The sequence below is a fragment of the Coenobita brevimanus genome, chromosome 88, assembly GCF_032717465.1.
Source record: "Coenobita brevimanus isolate Jiangsu-jjx chromosome 88, ASM3271746v2, whole genome shotgun sequence".
NCBI lineage: Eukaryota > Metazoa > Arthropoda > Malacostraca > Decapoda > Coenobitidae > Coenobita > Coenobita brevimanus.
This window is the reverse complement of record NC_137041.1, coordinates 4,095,238-4,115,446: the sequence shown is the minus strand read 5'-3', so window position 1 is coordinate 4,115,446 and position 20,209 is coordinate 4,095,238. Positions and strand designations below refer to the sequence as shown.

The 20,209-nt window shown below is 43.5% G+C and overlaps 1 protein-coding gene across 1 annotated transcript; it reads right to left on the bottom strand.

The window, feature by feature from the left end:
• Window positions 1-425: 425 nt before the first annotated feature.
• On the bottom strand, window positions 426-18,622 carry LOC145411162 (putative glutamate receptor). The gene is made up of 11 exons (XM_080281217.1): window positions 18,439-18,622; window positions 16,055-16,308; window positions 15,481-15,582; window positions 13,899-14,222; window positions 12,203-12,306; window positions 11,497-11,670; window positions 10,473-10,681; window positions 9,160-9,377; window positions 6,140-6,387; window positions 4,037-4,171; window positions 426-594 (listed from the first exon to the last, which is right to left on the bottom strand). The coding sequence occupies exons 1-11, from the start codon at window positions 18,620-18,622 to the stop codon at window positions 426-428; spliced, it is 2,121 nt and encodes a 706-aa protein (XP_080137343.1).
• Between the last annotated feature and the right edge of the window lie 1,587 nt (window positions 18,623-20,209).

Below are 20,209 nucleotides of genomic sequence, written 5' to 3'. Positions count from 1 at the left end.
TCTGAGAGTAAATATTGTTTAGACTCATTTCGTGTCGCTCGTTTCGGTCATAAAAACTTCAACATACTTGCATGTGTCAGCCTTGGTCACCTAATGGCAACTCTCACCACTGCTCAGTCTCAAGCAGCTTCTCTATTCAGTCTCTTATTCCTGAGGTCACATTCTATGACATTTTACCATGTCTTTTTTTTATCTGTCTATAGCAACTCAACCTTCAGTGTTCACACCTCCCACTGTCCACACCCATTTGTCATCCTCTATTCTCTCCACATGTTCAAACCATCTCAGTCTACCCCTTCTCATCACAAATTAGATTCAAATAATGTAATGGTTACTGAATGAGAATGAGGTTTCCAGTGTCTTATACAAGGGGTTGGGACCCAAAGATAGGTATCAGTAATCCAAAATGTTTAAGGGTACAGGCATCAGTAATCCAGAATGTTTAAGGGTAGGTGCTGTTCTGTGACTGTGGTGGCATTAGATGTAGACACTATGACTGTGGTGGCATTAGATGTTTTAAACACCTCCAGCCACATCTTTGAGATGTGAAGTTGTGCACAACTCTTGTCTGTCACTTCAGCTGCTGCTGTAGACCTACAGAAGTCATTAATAAAACTGTATACTTTATATCAAGGGCAGGACTTCTTGATTTCTTTGAGATACGAATCTAAATGAGAATGAGGGTTCAACAAGGAATCTCTCTCACCCTTCCATGCAGTGTAGGAGTTTGCATACACTTACTGTGGAAATGAGGGAATTAATTCACATTCAGCCAAAGTCTGCATGCAAGATGCCACAATTTAGCTGTACTTGTGAAATTTATTGTGAATGTCTCCCAGTATTTTGGAAACCCCATTGAAAATTGTTTTGTTAGTGTGCAAATAACAAGATCTTTACACCATGCTTGGTAACTGACCTTTCCTGAACCTCATTCTAGTATATTGAGTGTGCCAACATCACCACACTAGGGTGAACCCAGTGGAGGAAGATCATCTCATTTCCATTCAGATTCCTAAGAAGAAAAGTGTGGGCTGCTTGCTGTTTGGAGTTATCTTACAAACCTTAAAAAGAAAGAAAGAAAAAAAAAGCGGATGAATACTGTTCCATTCGTGGATTGCTTCCCAGTGGGTTTTATATATTTGTACAGTAAGACCTAGATGTAACGGACTTCAGTAGACTGGAATTCGTTTTTATCAGAACCGAGGAGCTACCAGACTAAATTCTTATATGTCGGAAAAAGTGCGACAAAGCCAGAAGCGGTCTGGACTTCCTTACCACTTCAGCTATGTTCACCACAGTCAGTAAGGTAAATAAAAGACATGTTTATCAGTGTACAGTACAAGATTATTATATATATTATACCATTTGATTATTGTAGTGATTGCATAATACAGTACAGTACTGCAGTGGTAGTGAAAACAGTTGAAAAACCGTTGATGCGATCCGGACTAATGTCTGATATATCGGAAAAAATTCGGGTTAGCAAGGGGAAGTCCGGATGTCACTTTTATTGGAATTTCGATTTTTCGGAATGGCTTGGACCCCAATTAGTCTGTCATAGTGAGGTTTTACTGTATATATATATATATATATACATTGTGTATGGCTTAGTGGGTTAGATTGCTGCATTCTGACCGAAGGGTCAGTGGTTCGAGTCCACCCAAGGTCATTGGCAGACATCAGGAAGGTCATCCAGTTATAAGGTGCTACACACTCCAAACCAAAAAGTCCTCTACCCAGGAGCAATGCCTTAGCTGTTATTGAAAAAGGGGACATGGCGTAAAACTCCAAAAAATATGTATACTATATATAAAAACTGGGTGCCCTACATACTTTCTGTTGACTTGTATAGCTGGAAGAAGGGGTCCAGTGGAAAAAAAACATGCCGAAAGAAACTTTTCCTTGAACTTTAGCTTACCTCATTGTCTGCCTTTCTATGAAGCCCTTCTCATCCGTTTCTCTCATGACAAAAGCATTCTCTTCATAATGTTTTACTGAGGGAAGTGAAAACTTGGACTTTCTGATAAACTAGCTGGTACCTGTAACAAGGTGAAATTTTGGAGGAGGTGAGGTTAGGGAATGGACATTGATTAGACTTTATTTAGGAGAACTTGATACAAGGTTCATCAAGTATTGTGGATCATGTAATCACAGATTGATAAGTTTGTACAGCAGTTGCATGGAAAGATATGATGTTCCTGGCAGTTTTGTGAGACATTATGTCTTATGGCAGTACACTGGATAGACCACCACTGACCTTTTTATTGTTGAACATGTATAGAGTTATAAGTGAATGGTTTGGGCAGACAGAAGGGGTCTACCCCTGTGAATCCCATCTCATTACTTTGTGTTGCCTGTATTTCCAGCACAGGATGATGCTTATGAATACTTCATCTACAGCAAATTTTAGGATATGGGGAGAATGGTGGCTTGTGGCAAATTCCCCACTGTTTAGGCCTGTAGCTACTGAGGATGAGCACCTTCTCAAGGACACTGGTGACCTCTGAGGGTGGTTTTTAATTTTTACCATAAGAAACATTGCCATCAGTTGTAGTGATCTTTCCTGTGTTCCCTTGCAAGGCGAGTCTAAAATTGTGTTCATGCACAGTGTGGCTGGCTGCTGACATTTTAACTTTTTGTACATATCTCAAAGAAAATTCACTACTAATTCTGCACTGATGGTCATGATCTATACAATATCTCCCTTGAAATCTTTGAATGTGTGCCTACACTATCAAATAGAGTCCATAAGTTTGGGGTCTGAATCCAGAAACTGACTGCAGTTTCTTCTGACCCTATGCTCTCTACAATAACCCAGATTAAAAATTCGAAACAGTAAGGCAAAGGACTATATGCTCTTCATTTGAAGTGGTAGGTCACAAACTACTGCCATTCTCACAAAATGTAATCGCATTATCATTTGCAGTCTACATTCATCTGTTTTGACTTATCATTTGCAGTCTACATTCATCTGTTTTGACTTATCATTTGCAGTCTACATTCATCTGTTTTGACTTATCATTTGCAGTCTACATTCATCTGTTTTGACTTCTCTTGAATGCGTTTTCTGCACAGAGTTGATCACTTTTTTCCTAACGACTCTTGACATGTTTGCATCTTGTCTCAAATGCTTCCTGTTTGCTTTCATTAGTCTGTTTTATATATAACTCCCAAAACACTGACCAAAATGGCTTACGAACTTTACTTCATCAATACGGGTAACTGTCCACTTTATTTGGCCGATTTTTCTCTGCCTTCTCATCATGAATGCTCAGAATTATTATTCTGTTCTCCTAACAAAACACCCGAACACTACTTTTCAGAGACTTAAAGACTTATTCTTTGAGAGGGCACTTTTACCTCTGCATGTCTCTTCGTGAGTGCATCTTTTTCTTTAATATAACTACTGTACTGTGTTCTTATAAAAATCCAGATGACACATCCTCACAAACATAACATTTTTATCTTTGACTGAGTGCTTACCTCCTCTTTCATTTCATCAGTGCACCCTTTGCACTAATATAGCATATATGTTCAAGTAACAAAATTTGAAAGGCTGTGCATTATTTCTTCATGACCTTTCCATTTCTGTCTCTGACAGGCTGTGTTTGTCTCAACTTCTTTTCATGTATGCATCCTTTTTGCATTACAATAATGAAATTTAAGGTGTGTGTTCTAATGCAACTCAGAGACACGCTTTTGTCTATTTTTAATGACTACTTCCTTTCTGTTCTATTACAAGGAGTGTATTGTAATAGCATTTGGCCCACTTTCATCTTGTTTTCAATAATGCTTTCTTGTTGCACTGATGTTAGAATTGTGTTCTGGTAAAACAAGGACACATTCTTTTGTCAGCTCTTCAGCAATGTTTTCTTTTAACACAATCATAACCAATGTTTTCTAATAATGCTTAGAGAAGCTGTGTTTTCTACTATGCTTAGATATTTTATCTTTGGCTGATTTCTTTCCTCTCATATACCCTTTCCAAACAAACTTTTCACAGAGTAGACACGAAACAGCACAGGTCATTGCAAACCCCAGGAGAAGGATGGGGGTCGTGACAACACTAAACTCGATAGGAGAGAACTCTAGGTCATTGCAGGTTGCCGGTTCAGGTGACCATTCATCATGCCACTTCTCCATCAGGCCCGTTGCCTTCATCCGCAAGATTCTGAATAATAAGAGATGAAATATGAAAAAAGCCTTCCCACCATGCTATAAAAACTAAGAGGTGAAGGTATATGCATAGCCCCATATTCTGACAATACAGTAAACCCTCGCTTTACTGTGCCCTGCTAGACCTGATATCAGGTATCAGATTTAATGAACACTTTTAGGGTCCCTGGACAAATTGTCATGCATATCAGATACATTCATTCATTCATTCATTGCCAGACGCCATGTATCCCAGACGGGGTGGCCAAGGGCTTAGAGTTAATTGTTTTACAGGGAGGGGCACTAATCCTCCACCAACCCCACTTGACATGTAGGGATGCCAACAGCATCTGGTGTTCCCAGGCGGTCACCCATCCAAGTACTAACCAGACCCAACGTTGCTTACCATCCAGTAAAAAGGAAAAACCACTTGAACCTACCAGACAACTCTGTGCCAGCCGGACACTTTTTTGCATTTAACGTATACAGTATTATCCGTTACATGGGGAATATTTATGCAGGCCTACCAGACTGCATCCCACACATGGTGAGTCAAAACACAGTTACCAACACTGGTGGTGGTGGTGGTTTTTCCCACTTGCTTGGGCTAGTCATGAAGCAGTGCGATTACAATGGTGGTAAATTTTGGGCAAAGTTATTGTAAAATAGGTATACTGTAGTATTTGTTTTAGTACTAGAATACAAGTATGTTTTTTTGATAATTTAATTTCCATTATGTGCTTGAAATCCCACTTCAGTGGGGAACCATGGGACTTACCAGATTATCGGCTTTATTAGATTGGGTTTCCCCCCAATTGATGTGGTATGGAGAGGGTCTACTGAAATTTTTGAAACCTGCAATTTGATTTTTTTTTTTTTTTTTCCCTCAGTAGATTAGCAAGTCTTCCATGAGGCCTAACAGCACCTCTTAGGTTCAACTAGACTTCACATCACCATTGATGCTAATACCTACCACACCTAGGCTGTTGCATACATGTGTACACTAACTCATTCAAGACAGTAATGGTAGTAACAGTGTTTTTTTTTATTATTATTTTTTATGACATGTCAGCAGGTCTTGTGGAAAATCAGTAAAGTTTGTCTTTAACAAAATTCCGTTCATCAAACTGTTCTCTGGCTCAGCATGAAACCGAACTTGCATCCTTTTGGACAATCTGTTGTTTTGCTAACCGCTTGACCGCCACCTCCTCAGCCTTGCTGCTGAATGCAGTCTGAAACATGTCATGTTAACTATGCATGTTTGATTTTTACATTGCCCATGTATGATCATTGGAAAATGGAGTTGTGCGTAAAACCTTGTCATCTTAGTTTGAAGACTACAGCTGTTATCCCCTTCAGTAAAACATCTTCATTTTTTGTGGCTTTGCCCTGATGGTTTTCCTTGGCTCAGGAGAGACCATTCCTAGCAAAACGGTTAGAAGGTATCTCCAATAATCCTCTCAGTACTGTTTTTCCTGTCTACTTTTCACACTTCACTTACATTCTACAATGGGGGGCGCGGTAGCACAGTGGTAGTGCGCTGGACTTGTGATCGGGGGATTGCAAGTTCGAACCACGCCCGGGCTGCCGTGCCGGGAGGGGTAGCTCCCTCCTGTAACCCTAGCGGGGCTATATAGTCCAATACAGGGCTTAGCTCGGGGGAACTCCATTTCTCCCATTTTTACGTTCTACAACAGTTTTCTTGCCATACCAAAGTTTCATACCCATACATTAATGCGAGCATTAACACACTCTCATGCAGTCCGTTTGCAGCCTTCATACTCAGACCTCTGTGTCATATTGTCCCACTTTTAAAAGAACATTAACTACATATGTATATATTTAACACTGGGTAAACAAAGATCCCTTCCTGATGCCAATGGGACTCCTAGATGGAAAATTATGCATAAGACAGCTAGAAGTGTGACATTTGTGAAACTGAAAGCAATAATTTTTATACGTGTTCTCTTTCTGTTAGACTTACATTTTATTTAACACAGGGATATATGGAGATCCTTTCTTGATGGCAAAGGCACTCATAGATTGAAAGTTAGGTGTAGGGAGGATAAAGTAGCGACAGTCCCTCCCATAGTTCTTGTTCAGGTAGTGCCCAGCTGCCAGGAAGACATAGGGTTGTTGTAGGACCCTCATCATGCCCTCCTCCCGGCTTCCCACCAGGTTGTCTTTCTTCATGGTCCGCCAAATCTCTTGATGGTCTCTGTTCTGAGATGTCTGAGGGTAGGGGAGTAGGAGAGCTAGTGGCAATGAGAGTAGGAGAGTTAGTGGCATTGGGAAATAGTGAGAGTTCATATGAGAGTGAGGCTTGGGATAAGTCTGAGTGATGAAAGAATGGCAAATACAGTTTGAATGGTATGTATGAGGGTTAGTGGGAGTGAGTGATGTAAGTGGAAGCGATAATTGTAACAGAGAGAGACAAAAGACTAATGTACAACCCTTGTCATACCTTCCTTGCTGCTTGTCAATAGTCCACCAGATTTCTTGGTGGCCTGCATTCCAGGATTCTGTGAATGGTGGAGTGGGAGGTTTAGTGTTAGAGGAAGTGGAGGTTGGAGTGGATGTCTACTGATGAGTCACATTTAACAGTCTCTGTGCTTAGAATGAATGGTTATGTGAGATGGGAATGGGAGTAGAAGAGCAGGTGGAGGTGGTAGTAGTGAGATGTATTGGTATGTTTGTAAGGTATTAAGGTTTGGAGAAGAGTGAATGATAAGTGATATTGGTGAGTATGCAAGTGGCATTTGCGAAGATTAGTGTGAATGGGAGAGTTAGTGGTGAGTGGGAGAATAAGTGAGGATGAATGGAAGGAAAGAAGTCAGGGTAAAGGGTTAAAATAAGCATGAGTGGTGAGTGTAACAGGTACTGTATGTACGAGTGTAAGGGTATATACTGTACAAGGGATAGTGTGGGTAGTGGATAGAATGGGAAGTTAGTGGATGTGGACAAGTTAATGTCTGGACAAGTGAGATTGGTAGTGAGAGAGAGAGAGAGAGAGAGAGAGAGAGAGAGAGAGACCCCAGATAGGAGAAGAGTGAGCTTATGTAAGAACCCTGAATTATTCACTACCTTGAAGTATTGATTGAGAGAGGAATTTTTGTTGTCCCATGTTACCAGTGATAGAGGAGTCCTAAATTATTCCAGTAGCTTAGTCAGCAACACAGTGGCTCTCAGTTATTCCTCCTTTAAGTATTCAGTGACATACAAACCTCCCAGTTATGCCTCATCAGTGTACCCAGTGATCTAGGGGGTCTCTCATCTTTGAGTCTGTAAAGTACATGGTGACTGCCCTTGATTATATCTTACCTCAAATTACCCAGTGACAGGGGGAGCACTTAGCTATTCTCTCATGAAGTATTCAGTGACATAGGTGCTTTTTTAAGTATTACTCCCCCCTGCAGGAACTCCACGTGTTCCTGTTCACCCACCAGTACACGTGAATACCTGACTATAGCATGGACCATTAAGGGTCATACTCAACAGAACATCGGGATGTAGTAGAAACTGCCTTTATGACCTGACTGTAGCCCACCAATCTGTCAGTAAAGTCAGTGAATGTACAGTGAGGTTGGATGAGGAGGAAATGGAAAATGTGAGTGTGTTGAAGTACTTGGGTAATGTGATGGGTAAGGATGGAAGTTTAGAGGGTGAAGTGCTTGAACAGGTACAACAAGGAAGAAAGGTTGCTGATTCCTCAAAAGCAGTGATAAGAAACGGGGAAGTGAGCATGGAAGTGAAAAAGTTCCTACATAATAGAATTATGATACCAACTCCTAATGTATGGAAGTGAAGTTTGCATCTTGTTGGAGGGACAGAAGTCAAGAGTGAAAGCAATTGAAATGAGTTATTTGAGAGGAGCCTGTGGAGTCACATGGAGAGACAGACTGACAAATGTGGAAATGAAAGAGCATTGTGGTGTGGATGTGGATGTGATAGGAAGCGTTAGGAGAAACACACTGAGTTGGTTTGGCCATGTGGAGAGGATGGAGAGTGAGAGACTGATGAGAAGAGTGTATGTGAGTGAAGTGGAGGGGGGGGAGAGGGAGGGGGAGGCCAAGGATGAGATGGAGGGATGGAGTGGAGAGGTATATTGGCGGTGGCTCAATCGGTAGAGAGGTGGCCTGCAATCCTGCCGGACCCAGGTTCAAATCCCTGCTGGGGCAGGGAACAGTTTAAGGATTTGAATTTCATTAAATCAGGCTCTACTGATCTACCAGAAGACCTGCCGACATGTCGTAAAAATACCCTCACTAATACCAATACACCAGTCCTGTATGAGACAGCCCTAGCATGTATTCAATATGGACGGTGGGTGTTAGGGCCGAAGTGGTGGCATGTAGAGGTGTATGGAATGTAGGAGGACTACTGGGCCTTGGGAGCAGGCCATAAAGCCTATGCCCAGAGTCAGACACATACAAAAAATATATCTATGAGAGAGGGGGATTTGAGCTGGGAGCAGGGCAATGAAATGGCGAGGGAAATGGCGATTTGTTTATGGCCACCCCTTACAGGATTAAGGTGTCTGGCAATGGATAGAGATTGATACAAGTTTCTGTTATCTGAGCAGTCCTCCATTGACATATCCCACTCATAATGGGACCCACCTGAATTTTAGTTAGAGGGGTGCTTATGTTATTATTAGTCTTCCTGTCGAGTTACACCTTCAAGGAGTCAGTGGTACCAAGTACCTCAATACTTTCTGCAGTGTAGGCCCCGTATACTCATTCCCAAACTAAAGAATCATTTATGCCTTCGCTTTTCTTGTCAAAGTAGGCTATTTTTACTTCCAACCTTGAGGTGCACATTTCTCGGTCCTGTGGTTCAGTTGCTCATCAGGACCCTTAATGGACAGCAACAACTTGAATGGTAGAGTGCCATGCTCATGTCAGGGGCAAATTACAATACATACGTTGAGATACCTATTGGCACTGGGTTCATAAAGTACTCAGTGAAGGGGAGGTCTTTTGATTACTGTACCGTACTCCCTACCTTAAAGTACTCAGTGACAGAAGAGCCTTTAATGAAGCCCATCTTGAGTGTGGGGTGCCTCTTGACGTCACTGATGGTGGAGATTTGAGGCAGTGGTGGCCCCACAGCCATGGCAGACACAAGCTGGCTGGTGTAGTGCGCCAGCACTAGCACCTGCAGCACCATCACTGTCAGGAACACCAAACGGCTTCCCATTGCTTGGAACTCATAGGTGCAGCCTGCCAGGGAAGACCAGTGCAGGAATGACAATGCAGATACACATGCAGGATTTTGTCCTCATCTAAATATAAATATACAGTCAGTCCTGTATTATTCCTTCAGGGACCCCAGAGGGCCCATGTTATAGGAGTGTCTGAGCCTGGGTTACCATAGTCCAGATCATTTGAGCTGCATAAGACCACCCAATGTCTCTGGCAGCATTTGAATGACAGAAAATGCAGAGGCCACCTTTTGGATTCAATCCCTGATGTGTTAACACACACTTTCCTCTAACTTGAGATCTATGTCAACTTTACCACCAAGGCATCTTCATCTTCTTATATATAATTTTACTCGTATAATTTGTAAGCAGTGTTTTAGTCATCTCCAAGGTTCTGGCCAACACCTATTGACTTGCATCCAAGTTCCACAGTTTTACAGCATAATGGACAGGGATTAGGAGGAAACAAACTTTGGCTAATGGTCTGACAAGCCTGGGAATCAACCCCAAATTCTTATTGCTACCTGTTTGTGTTAACCGTTGCAGCCACAACCCCCCCCCCCCCACGGTCGACCATTTCTGTCTAGCTTCTGAGCTGCATGCCTTACAGCACTAGGGTTTGAAATCTTGTTTAAGTAGCTGGTGCCACTTGATTCAGCCGTCCTTCCACCCTTTGTAGGTTGACACATAAAATGAATACCTAGGATAACACCAAGGGCAGGTGGCTGCGGTAACCTGGATGATCCAGTGGCATTGTATCACAGGGTATTTGGTGAATAATTGTTCACAGGCTCAAAAACCTGGGTTACGGAGATAATCACTGCACCACTTCTATGAGCAGCTACCACTTTTATCTTATTTTTACGTAAATGACAAATTATCTCTGGATAGGTGTAGTTCGTTTACCTTAACTAGGCAGAGATAATTGCCCTTCAGCGTACGGGGTTTTTCTAACAGCTCAGTGATAGAACAAGATAATAATGGCTCTACACCCTTTATATAGAAATTCCTCGTGACAAGCATCATATTTTAGCATTAATCCATTGTTATAGCCCAACATTAAAGAAACATATATTAGTTTTATACCAAGTTTGAGCCAAAAGAGTATAGTCACCTTGACCACAAAGTCCTCCCAACACAATGGTGACCGATTCGCTGAGTGTCAGGGTGTCCTCGTGGGGGGAGAGTGTGGCCAGGCAGAGGGAAGCTATTAAAACCAACACCGTCAGAGCCAGAACCTCCCACACACCCCGATCGAACTCGGAAGTGAAGGTGCGCCACTTACGGTCATCGTTTGTTGGACGCTTCATAACTAGTCTGTAACTGTGGGAGCAGGAATGGAATGAGAAGTTATTCCTATTGTCATCATTGGTATCATAATTATTGTTACTGTCGGCATCATTGTTGTCATTTTAATCTTTGTTATTGTCATCATCATCATCGTTAATGTTGGCGTTGTCACATTCATTATCATCATCATCATCATCATCAGAGTCATGCACTCACACACCGCAGAGTCAGGGGTGAAGATTTGCCACTTAGGATCGTCAATAGAGGCACTTCATGATATGCCTTTAGCCATAAATGTGTGTGTCTTGTAACAATTTTTTTTTTTTGGGGGGGGGAGGGGGGACAAGAGACCATGGAAAGATTTTGCACTTTTTTTCCTTTTTCTGCACAATACATCCTAAGAACAGCAGGGGACTTCAGTATACTATGTAGCATAAGTTTGTTTGCAAATTAATATCATACATCTCGTATTGCATTATATAAGACAAAAGAAAAAATAAAGTAGGTGAAGTACATAGAGAGACAGACAAATGAGGAAGTAAAGGAGTATTGTGATGATGATGTAGATAGATGTGATTGAAAGTGTTACGAGAAATAATCTGAGATGGTTTGACCATGTGGAGAGGATGGAGAATGAGACTGACCAGAAGAATGCACGTGAGGTGGAGGGGAAAAGGAAGAAGGGGAGACCAAGAATAAGATAAAGGGAGGAGTGGAGAGATATATGAGAGAAGGGTGTCTGAGGGGGAAGGCAGACAAATGGCAGAGGACAGCGACGTGGAGGCAGTTTGTGGCCACCCCTTGTGGGATTAAGGCGTCTTACAATAGCTAGATAGAAATGAACTCACTCAGTTCTGACAATGACCATGAGGAAGTCAACGACCGAGCTGCGCTGTTCGGTGATATCAAGCGAGGCGAGGGCGATGTCAGCCTCCCCCCTCACGATGTCACCAATCATGCCCGTCCACTGCCCCTCCACCTCTGCTCCCCATTGCCCGTCTTTTGTAGCCTTGCACGTGGATCTGATGGTATGCTGCTGGTCAGGCACGTGTTTTTAAGATACTCCGAACTTAAGGCTTCCCTGCCTTTAAGTCTCATATCAGCATGAGCTAGGATAATATTGTGCTTGGTTTTAGGACGAAAGGAAGGAAGAAGGAAGTGCCATTTCTATCTAGATATCTTTCCTCCCCATTTATCAATGGAGCTATGAAGTTCCTTACAGCTAGATATTGGTATAGCCATGTTTCAACACCAAGAATTGTTGACACGAAATTTACGTTTGTTCTTAACTCAGGCCTCAGTAAAAGAAAACGAAAACACAAAACTTTATCATGACAAAGCAAAACAGCAGTACCATTTTTTTTTTTTTTTTATTCTGTCCATTCCACCACCAGGTGATTTTACTCAGCTTGGGAGACGTTTAAGCGGAGAGCTAATACGAGTGTATAGCCGCCTTCATTATCCCCATCATTACAAGATGACCTTTCATCTGGATGTAGCAAAACAAAAAGGTTCACAAACGCGCGGCCACACAACAGTAGAATTTAATCTTACGTAAAGTTAGCCATCTCCATCAAATGCTTGAAGGCACTGCCCAGGATGCCTTTCACTTCCACGTTGCCTCGTTCCGTAGGCGTCAGTATCGTGCGTGGGGGTGACTGTTGGGAGGGAGGATTGGGGAGACATTAGCCTGACGTCAATAGCGCTGGTATACAAAAATTCTGGGGCTTTGTTTGCGGTATTGGTCCACATTCCAAAAGGCACAATGCCAAAACAACGTAATTTATCAGAAGAGAGTAATGGAATGCCTGATCTGTCTTTTCAGGTTTGGTTTCTTGCTATACCCTCGGACGAGCCTGTGTTTTTAAGGGAGTGTTTGTGCAGCGCCCTGGCCTTATTCAGATTTCAGACCTTCTGGCCAATCACCAACCATGCCATACACCTGGGACTTACTTAAAGGCAAGTATTCCGTTCTGAGTGTTGTACAAGCTTATGCGTATTTTGCAGTCAGGTATACAGTATCACAATCTGACTCTCTAGGGGATCATACACACACACACACACACACACACACACACACACACACACACACGTCTATCTTTCTGTGTATACGTCAGATAGATAATTTTAGCCTTATGTGCTAAAACTAAGTGCAAGAGACTAGCACCAACAGAGCTACCCTTCAGTTTTATAGAAGTTAGTCATAGAAATAATGGATCAGGGAAGCTGTGGAATAGGCCAGTAGGGAACCATTGGACAAATGTTGGAGCCTTTGCTACAAGGCTTCTATTTGTCACCACCATTTTTTTTTTTTTTTTTTTTTTTTTTTTTTTTGGTGGTGGTGGCCAACGCATACACGCCACGGTATATGAGCACAGCCAGAAAAATGATCTATGTTCCGAAAGCCAAAAATAATCATATGGGGGATATAGTACTACGAACAAAATAATAATAATAATAATAAGTACCCTGTTTGATCCCATCTAACACGGCAGTATCCTTTTATCGTGGCCCCAGAATGTACCATATCTCGAAAGGCAAAAATAATCATCTGAGTTGGAAGGGCGAGGAGAAAGGCACATAAAGAGCGCCTTGTTTGACTTCAGCCAACGCAACAATATTATCCCGACTTTTGAGCTGTTCGATTAAGTATGAGCGTGGGAAAGTGTGAGAAAGGTGTATCGAGGTGTAGTTTTATTGCCTTTGAGTTTATTGATGTGGCGTGACAGGCTAAGTGTATTGGGAAGATGGGGGAGGGTGGGATTGTATTTTGAATGTGTTAGAATGTTTTTTTTTAGAATGGTACTGTATTCTCTCTCTCTCTCTCTCTCTCTCTCTCTCTCTCTCTCTCTCTCTCTCTCTCTCTCTCTCTCTCTCTCTCCATAAAGTGTGTGTGTGTGTGTGTGTGTGTGTGTGTGTGTGTGTGTGTGTGTGTGTGTGTGTGTGTGTGTGTGTGTGTGTACCCGTTTTAGCACCCGCAAACAGGAGAAAGCAAACCCATTCACTCAACTTTCCACGTATATCGTCTCGCACCAAAACCCGCTTGAAATCACACTAATTCCTCGCTGATTGATCTATAGTTTACCCCGATCGCTTCATCCCTCACACCCAGACAGAACCAGACAGAACCTAACAGCACGGAGCGAGACATACCCTAACTGCCGAAAGAAACAGTCATAACCTAACTGCACGGAGCGAGACATAACCTAACTGTAGAAGGAAGCAGACATAACCTTGCCACGTAACTAACCTGAATTGTGGTACAGCGAAGATTGACCCCGGACAGGTCTTCCCGTCTGAGGATTGGGTCGCCCTCCAGCAACTCCATGTGCCCGTATTTTAAGTCTCTTTGCAGAACGTTCTGAGATGAATCCAACCTAGTCTTGAAGTCGTCCCAGTTGAGCTCCTTCGGCTGTTCATTTATGTCGTCAGCTTCCCACCGTCGTATGTGCGAGGATGAGGTGAGCTGCCAGGCACCGGAGAGCTGGAGGATGAGTTTGTGCCGTGGAGTTACTTGGTAGGGCTGGACTAGAGGTATACTGTGGCTGTCCTCAGAGTACGCGGCGACCGTCAGCTGTAAATATAGTATAAGCAAAGACAGACTAATTAGCTGGGACGCTAATGTGAGGGGATATCCAATGAAGAGAGCGCTGGATGCGAGAGGGATGTCTGTTGAACAAGGAAGAGTGGCTGTGCGTGACAGAAATAAATGGAGAGAAATTGTGAGTGAATAAGTGATGACGCAGCCCTGAGGGGATATTCTCCCGCATTTGGTCTGATCAGCTAGTCAGGTCAAGTGCAGTTAAGGGGATGGGTGTGTTATGATGTGGCAAGGGTAAACCAGCTCAGCTGTCGGGCCCTGCTGCGGATGTCACTGATTGCATTGCGCAGTTGACCCTTGTGTGGTGTGGTGCGGTGAGGATCTGTCCCTTCTCCCCTTTGGGGCTAAGATGCGAATGAATGTGTTTGAATGGATGAGTAAATGGGGAGTGTGTCGTCCTGTCTCGGCTACCTCCCTTTCCTTGGGGGAAGCAGATAAGGTATGTAGATAGATAGATAAAAAAGTGAAACTAATTAAAATCGTCTGGCGGTAACTGGAAATAGCTTATTAAGGAAGACATCATGGATGATGGCCGTTAGCTGTAGTTGTTGTTCTTGTTATTACTTAACTTCGGTCAGTGGCCGAGTAAACCTGTCGACCACATGTAAGCAACTGATACTGCGGGTTCGTCCTACAGGTACAGTACAGTACGAGTACATACACCGCGCAGGGATCCGGGACCCCCTTGTGTTAGATAGTGCAGGTGATGGCTGTCATAACACGTAATGGCCTGGGATCTTATACAATGACCACTTCTTACTATAGGCAAGGCTTCGCAATAGTTAACAATGATCTTATCGGCTTTCGTATTTTCCTTACTTCAATAATCCCTCTTATTTGATTGCTAAGTGTTTGCTAGCCGTATTAGCGAAGACAGATATGAATACAAACAAACTATTCACATCTTCATCCTTGGAGACTATAGGTCATGCGGCCCCAGGATTTTAACAGATAGTTACTCTTCCATACATGGAAGATAGGGTGTACATTACGCTGGCATCCTGTTCTGAATAAAACACGAACGAGGAGTGACGCCATACATAATTACTTACATACTGGTATGAACAATTTATCATCATCATCATCATCCCAACCTGTTTTCCCACCTAAGAATGGGGACAAAAGTTCACTTCACCTCTTTTTTTTTTTTTTTCTCCCTTTTTTCCGCTGGCTAATATTCCTAAGGTGAGAGAGGCTTGGTGTGTATATTGAAACCACGCAGATACCTTACCCTATTTTGAAGCGGTAGGTAGATGGATGAGAGACGGGTGGAGAGGAGTGAGGCTGGTGTCACTAGGAGCCACCGGACGTCAGGGGCTGCTGCGGGGAATACCTGGGTCAGTAGAAAGACAGCGATCAGGGGCTGTATTCTATTTGGCTGAAAGGAATTTTCGTAACACCTCTTCATCAATGGTTTATTTTGTACATGTGGTAGGCGAGGGCGCTCATCTTCCACTCACTCATGCGTCGTATGGTAGTGCTTCTTTAAGTGACTGTCCACTGAGTGATTTGCCAGATTGCTTCCTATGACTCAAGATACCTTATGTTACGTCGAGTGGTTACCATGGATTCCTAGTGGTGCAGTGAGTTTAGGTGCTTCAGCTGAACTTTCCCCCTAAGGGTTGATATCCAAGAAGAGGTTGGGGTTTATTAGCCTACTCGCACAGTGCTAGCCGAGGGAAAATAGCTGGTCACTAACGCCTTATATGTCTGGACTGAGCAGCATAGCCCATAGCCTCTTTGCTCCTGATGAGGCAATGAAGGGTCAAGCACTAGACAGAAGGAGTACAAGCCAGTCTCCTCACCTTGGCGAAAATATGAGCATCGTCTTGCGTCCTAAGGTGAAACACAAAGATTCCCTCTCCACACGGTACGCTGTCACTGCTGCTATTGTTACTGTTACTTCCACTGTCTCCTGCGCCTAAACCATGACCCGTGCCGCCGTCGAGGTTCAAGTGGAAGATGTGGTTGAGTTGCGGCGGAGTGAGCACCTGTAGGTAGGCGTGACGGAACAGGGAAGTCCTTACCACCGTTTGTTCCGTCCAGGCATCACGCGGGTCTAGTGAGAGAAATGACGATGTGAGATTAACGATGATGATGTTAGTGATGATGACGATGATGATGATGGATACAGATGGTGATGAGTAAGATGATAATGATCGTGATAATGGTGGTTATGGTGGTGGGGGTGATAATGGTGATAAATAGATAGATAAATAGATAGACAACGTTGGGGATGAACAGAATCCAAGAAAAGGAAATGTATGGCATAAAAATACAAGAATTACCATCAAATAACCCAGTGAATTGAGCCATACATCCATTCATCCATACATTCATCATACGCTTACGTCAGTTCAGTTGTATTGATTCATTCTGGCCTGTCGCTAATCTAATTTGCTATTCAAGTGGAGGGAATGGAGAATGGGACCGATTAGAGAGAGAGAAAAAAAAATAACTGATTGTGTGTGTGTGTGTGTGTGTGTGTGTGTGTGTGTGTGTGTGTGTGTGTGTGTGTGTGTGTGTGTGTGACGCCACCTCACCTTTCTCCCTTCCCCTCCACTCATCTTTCCTCCTCTCATTTCACTTCCTCACCCTCTCCCTGCTTCCTGCCTCCCTCTCCCTTCAGCCCCTCCCTTACCCATTTCACCTCTCCATTCTCCTCCCCCCCCTCATTTCTTCCATCCTTCGCTGTCTTTCCCTCCATACTTTCTAATTTTCTCTTCTTCCACTTCTAACCTTCCTCCCCACTCACCTGCACACTCTCTCCCCTCTTTCCCTCCTCCTTCTCCTCTATCCTTTCTCTCAGCAGTCCACTCTCCCTCCCACCTTCCTCTTCCCTCTTTCCCTCCGTCCTTCCCACCTTCTTCTCTTTTTCCCCCATCCCTTCCACCTTCCTCTTCCCTCTTTCCCTTCATCCTTCTCACCTTCCCCTTCCCTCCTTCCCACCTTCCTCCTCACCTCTTTCCCTCCATCCCTCCCACCCTCCTCTTCCCTATTTCCCCCAGTCCTTCCCACCCTCCTCTCACCTTCCTCTCCCCTCTTCCCTCCATCCTTCCCACCTTCCTGTCCCCTCTTCCCTCCATCCTTCCCACCTTCCTCTCCCCTCATTCCCTTATCCTTCCCACCTTCCTCTCCCCTCCATCCTTCCCACCTTCCTCTCCCCTCCATCCTTCCCACCTTCCTCTCCCCTCCATCCTTCCCACCTTCCTCTCCCCTCTTCTATCATACACAAATACTTCCCATATCCACAATTGCTATAATCAGGATGCCCATAGCCTGAATTATAGATCGTATCCCTGAGGTTTAGAGGACGAATTTAGGGGAACTGTGTTGTTTTGGGCAAGCTGTATTGATGTATTATGCACTGTACGATGAGGGGAATGTGTGTGTGTGTGTGTGTGTGTGTGTGTGTGTGTGTGTGTGTGTGTGTGTGTGTGTGTGTGAAGCTAATGCGTAAGTTCTTTGGAATGTTTATGTGGCACTAATTTAGGAAGGTTCCGGTGTGTGTGTGTGTGTGTGTGTGTGTGTGTGTGTGTTCTTGGAAGTGTTAATAGTAATTCAAAAAGGTGCTTTATCAACTATTAAAGCATCTTCCATTCTTGCCTCTCTCTCTCTCTCTCTCTCTCTCTCTCTCTCTCTCTCTCTCTCTCTCTCTCTCTTTACTGTCTTCGTCTGTTCTTCTGTCCTACCTCTCTTCTTGATATTTGCTTATTTCTTCAGGTCTTTATTTCTCTCTACTCCTACCGCGCCGTGTTATGGCTTGGTGCTAATCCTTCGTTATTCCATCCATCCATCCATCCATCCACTCATCTGTCTATTTATGTCCATCTGTCCATCCATCCATCCATCCATCCATCCATCCATGTTCATCTGTCCATCTATCCATCCATCCATCCATCTTTCCATCCATCCATCCATCCATCCATCCATCCATGTTCATCTATCCATCCATCCATCCATCCATCCATCCATCCATCCGTCAGTCCATCCATCCACCCATCTATCTATCTATGTTCATCTGTCCATCCATTCACTGATCCATCCATCTGTCTATCTTTCTATGTTTATCTGTCCATCCATCCACTGATCCATCCATCCATCCATCCATCCATCTATCTATCTATCTTTCTGTCTGTCTATCTATCTGTCTATCTATCCATCCATCCACCCCCCCCCCAGTACTCACCCGGCCTGAGGAAACACACAGTACGATCCCCATAAAATAGCAAGTAGTCAGCCAACATGAAGGAAGCGCGATAGAGGCCGAGGGAGTCTCCTAGGTCCACGTCCCCATCGGCGCATTCAACCACTACCCCACCCCCCACGCAGAGTAGGTACAGGAAGGCCGTTGCGGACGTGAGGATAGCCATTTTGTCGATTTGTTGGTTCACTCCTTCAGTACGAGGATTTGCCTGGATTAATGTGGTCTTGTTGGCAGAAGGAAATAGGAAAAGTTGGATTAAGCGGTTATTATTATCGTTACTGTCGTCTTCATTATTATTATCATCATCATCATCATCATCATCATCATCACTGCTTATCCCCCTCCTCCTCATCCTCCTCCTCCTCATCATCATCATCATCATCATCATCATCATCATCATCATCATCATCATGGTAAGAATAAATAAAAGAAGGAATCGCGTTGAGGGCTAAATCGTCTGGCAATATTAACACTGAAATTTAAAAGTAAAAAGCAAATTACCTGATATTTAGGTAATTAACATACGTTTCTGACTCATGTAATGCGAGAGGTCTTTTTGTAATGCTAAGAGAGAGAGAGAGAGAAAGAGAATATTAGAGATGGCAATATGTAGTGTATGACGTCATCTTGTTAAACCCTCAGATAGGCGAATACGTAACTCTCTCTCTCTCTCTCTCTCTCTCTCTCTCTCTCTCTCTCTCTCTCTCTCTCCAAAGAACCCACTCACCCCTTTTTTTCTCCCATTGATTTACCACTAATTGTGCCGTTATCTATGCAGTTCTTGAGATAACTCTTTGTTGTGGAGGGGGTGATGATGATAATGATGATAATGATGATGATGGAAGAGCAGGGGGAAGAGGAGGAGGAGGAGGGGGGGAGGGGAAGCAGGAGCGTATGATGATGATGATAATGGAAGAGCAAGGGGGAGAGGAAGAGGAGAGGAGATGGAGGAACACACGATGATGATGGTGCTGATGGTGATGATGATGATGGTGCTGATGATGATGAGGAAGAAGAGGTGAATGACGATGATGATGATGAGGAGGAGGAAAAATAAAAAAAGGAAGAGCAGTGATGATGATGATGATGGTGATGATTTTGATGGTGATGATAATGACACAGAGGAGGAGGAGCATTCAGTGAAGAGAAAAAATAGTGATCCATTTCTCAGGCATCCACTGTGTAACTGTTTCACAACCTGACACAGAGCAGAAACAAGCCTCATAACTCTCTCTCTCTCTCTCTCTCTCTCTCTCTCTCTCTCTCTCTCTCTCTCTCTCTCTCTCTCTCTCTCCTATTCACTGGATCCATACTTATCACTTTCACAGCAGCCCTCACTAGCAGACAGTTTTATCTTTAGTTTTTATTTATTGGTTTATTTTATTTTTTTTAACCCATCCTTCGAAGGGAGAGATTCAAGGCTTGACACCTCTACAGTAGGCAGGGTTATCGTTACTCCATCCTTTTCGTTACCTGGAATTGAATTAGTGACCTGGATTTCTAAGTTGACGGTTGCGTGTCTGATTCTGGGGGGTGTTTGTGTGCTATCCTTGTCATTCACTTGCACTCGATACCTTTGGGGAGGATCTTTATTTTTCTTTTGTCTCTTCGTTGCCTAGCACTGAAATAGGGACTTGGACGTGTAAAATGATGGTTGCGTGTCGTATTCTGGGGATTATGTAGGTGTTTTCCTTGTCAGCTACACACGCAAAATTTCGTGCACTCAGTCTTCAGTATGTGTTCCATTAAATCT

What these genes read in the sequence shown, in the direction of transcription:
- LOC145411162 (XM_080281217.1), bottom strand. Translation starts at nt 18,622, where the DNA reads ATGGCTATCCTCACGTCCGCAACGGCCTTCCTGTACCTACTCTGCGTG. An exon ending in TTCGCTGTACCACAATTCAG is followed by an intron (nt 12,307 to 13,898) that starts GTTAGTTACGTG and finishes CCCTCCCAACAG; the next exon opens with TCACCCCCACGCACGATACT. An exon ending in ATGGTCATTGTCAGAACTGA is followed by an intron (nt 10,682 to 11,496) that starts GTGAGTTCATTT and finishes CTGCTCCCACAG; the next exon opens with TTACAGACTAGTTATGAAGC.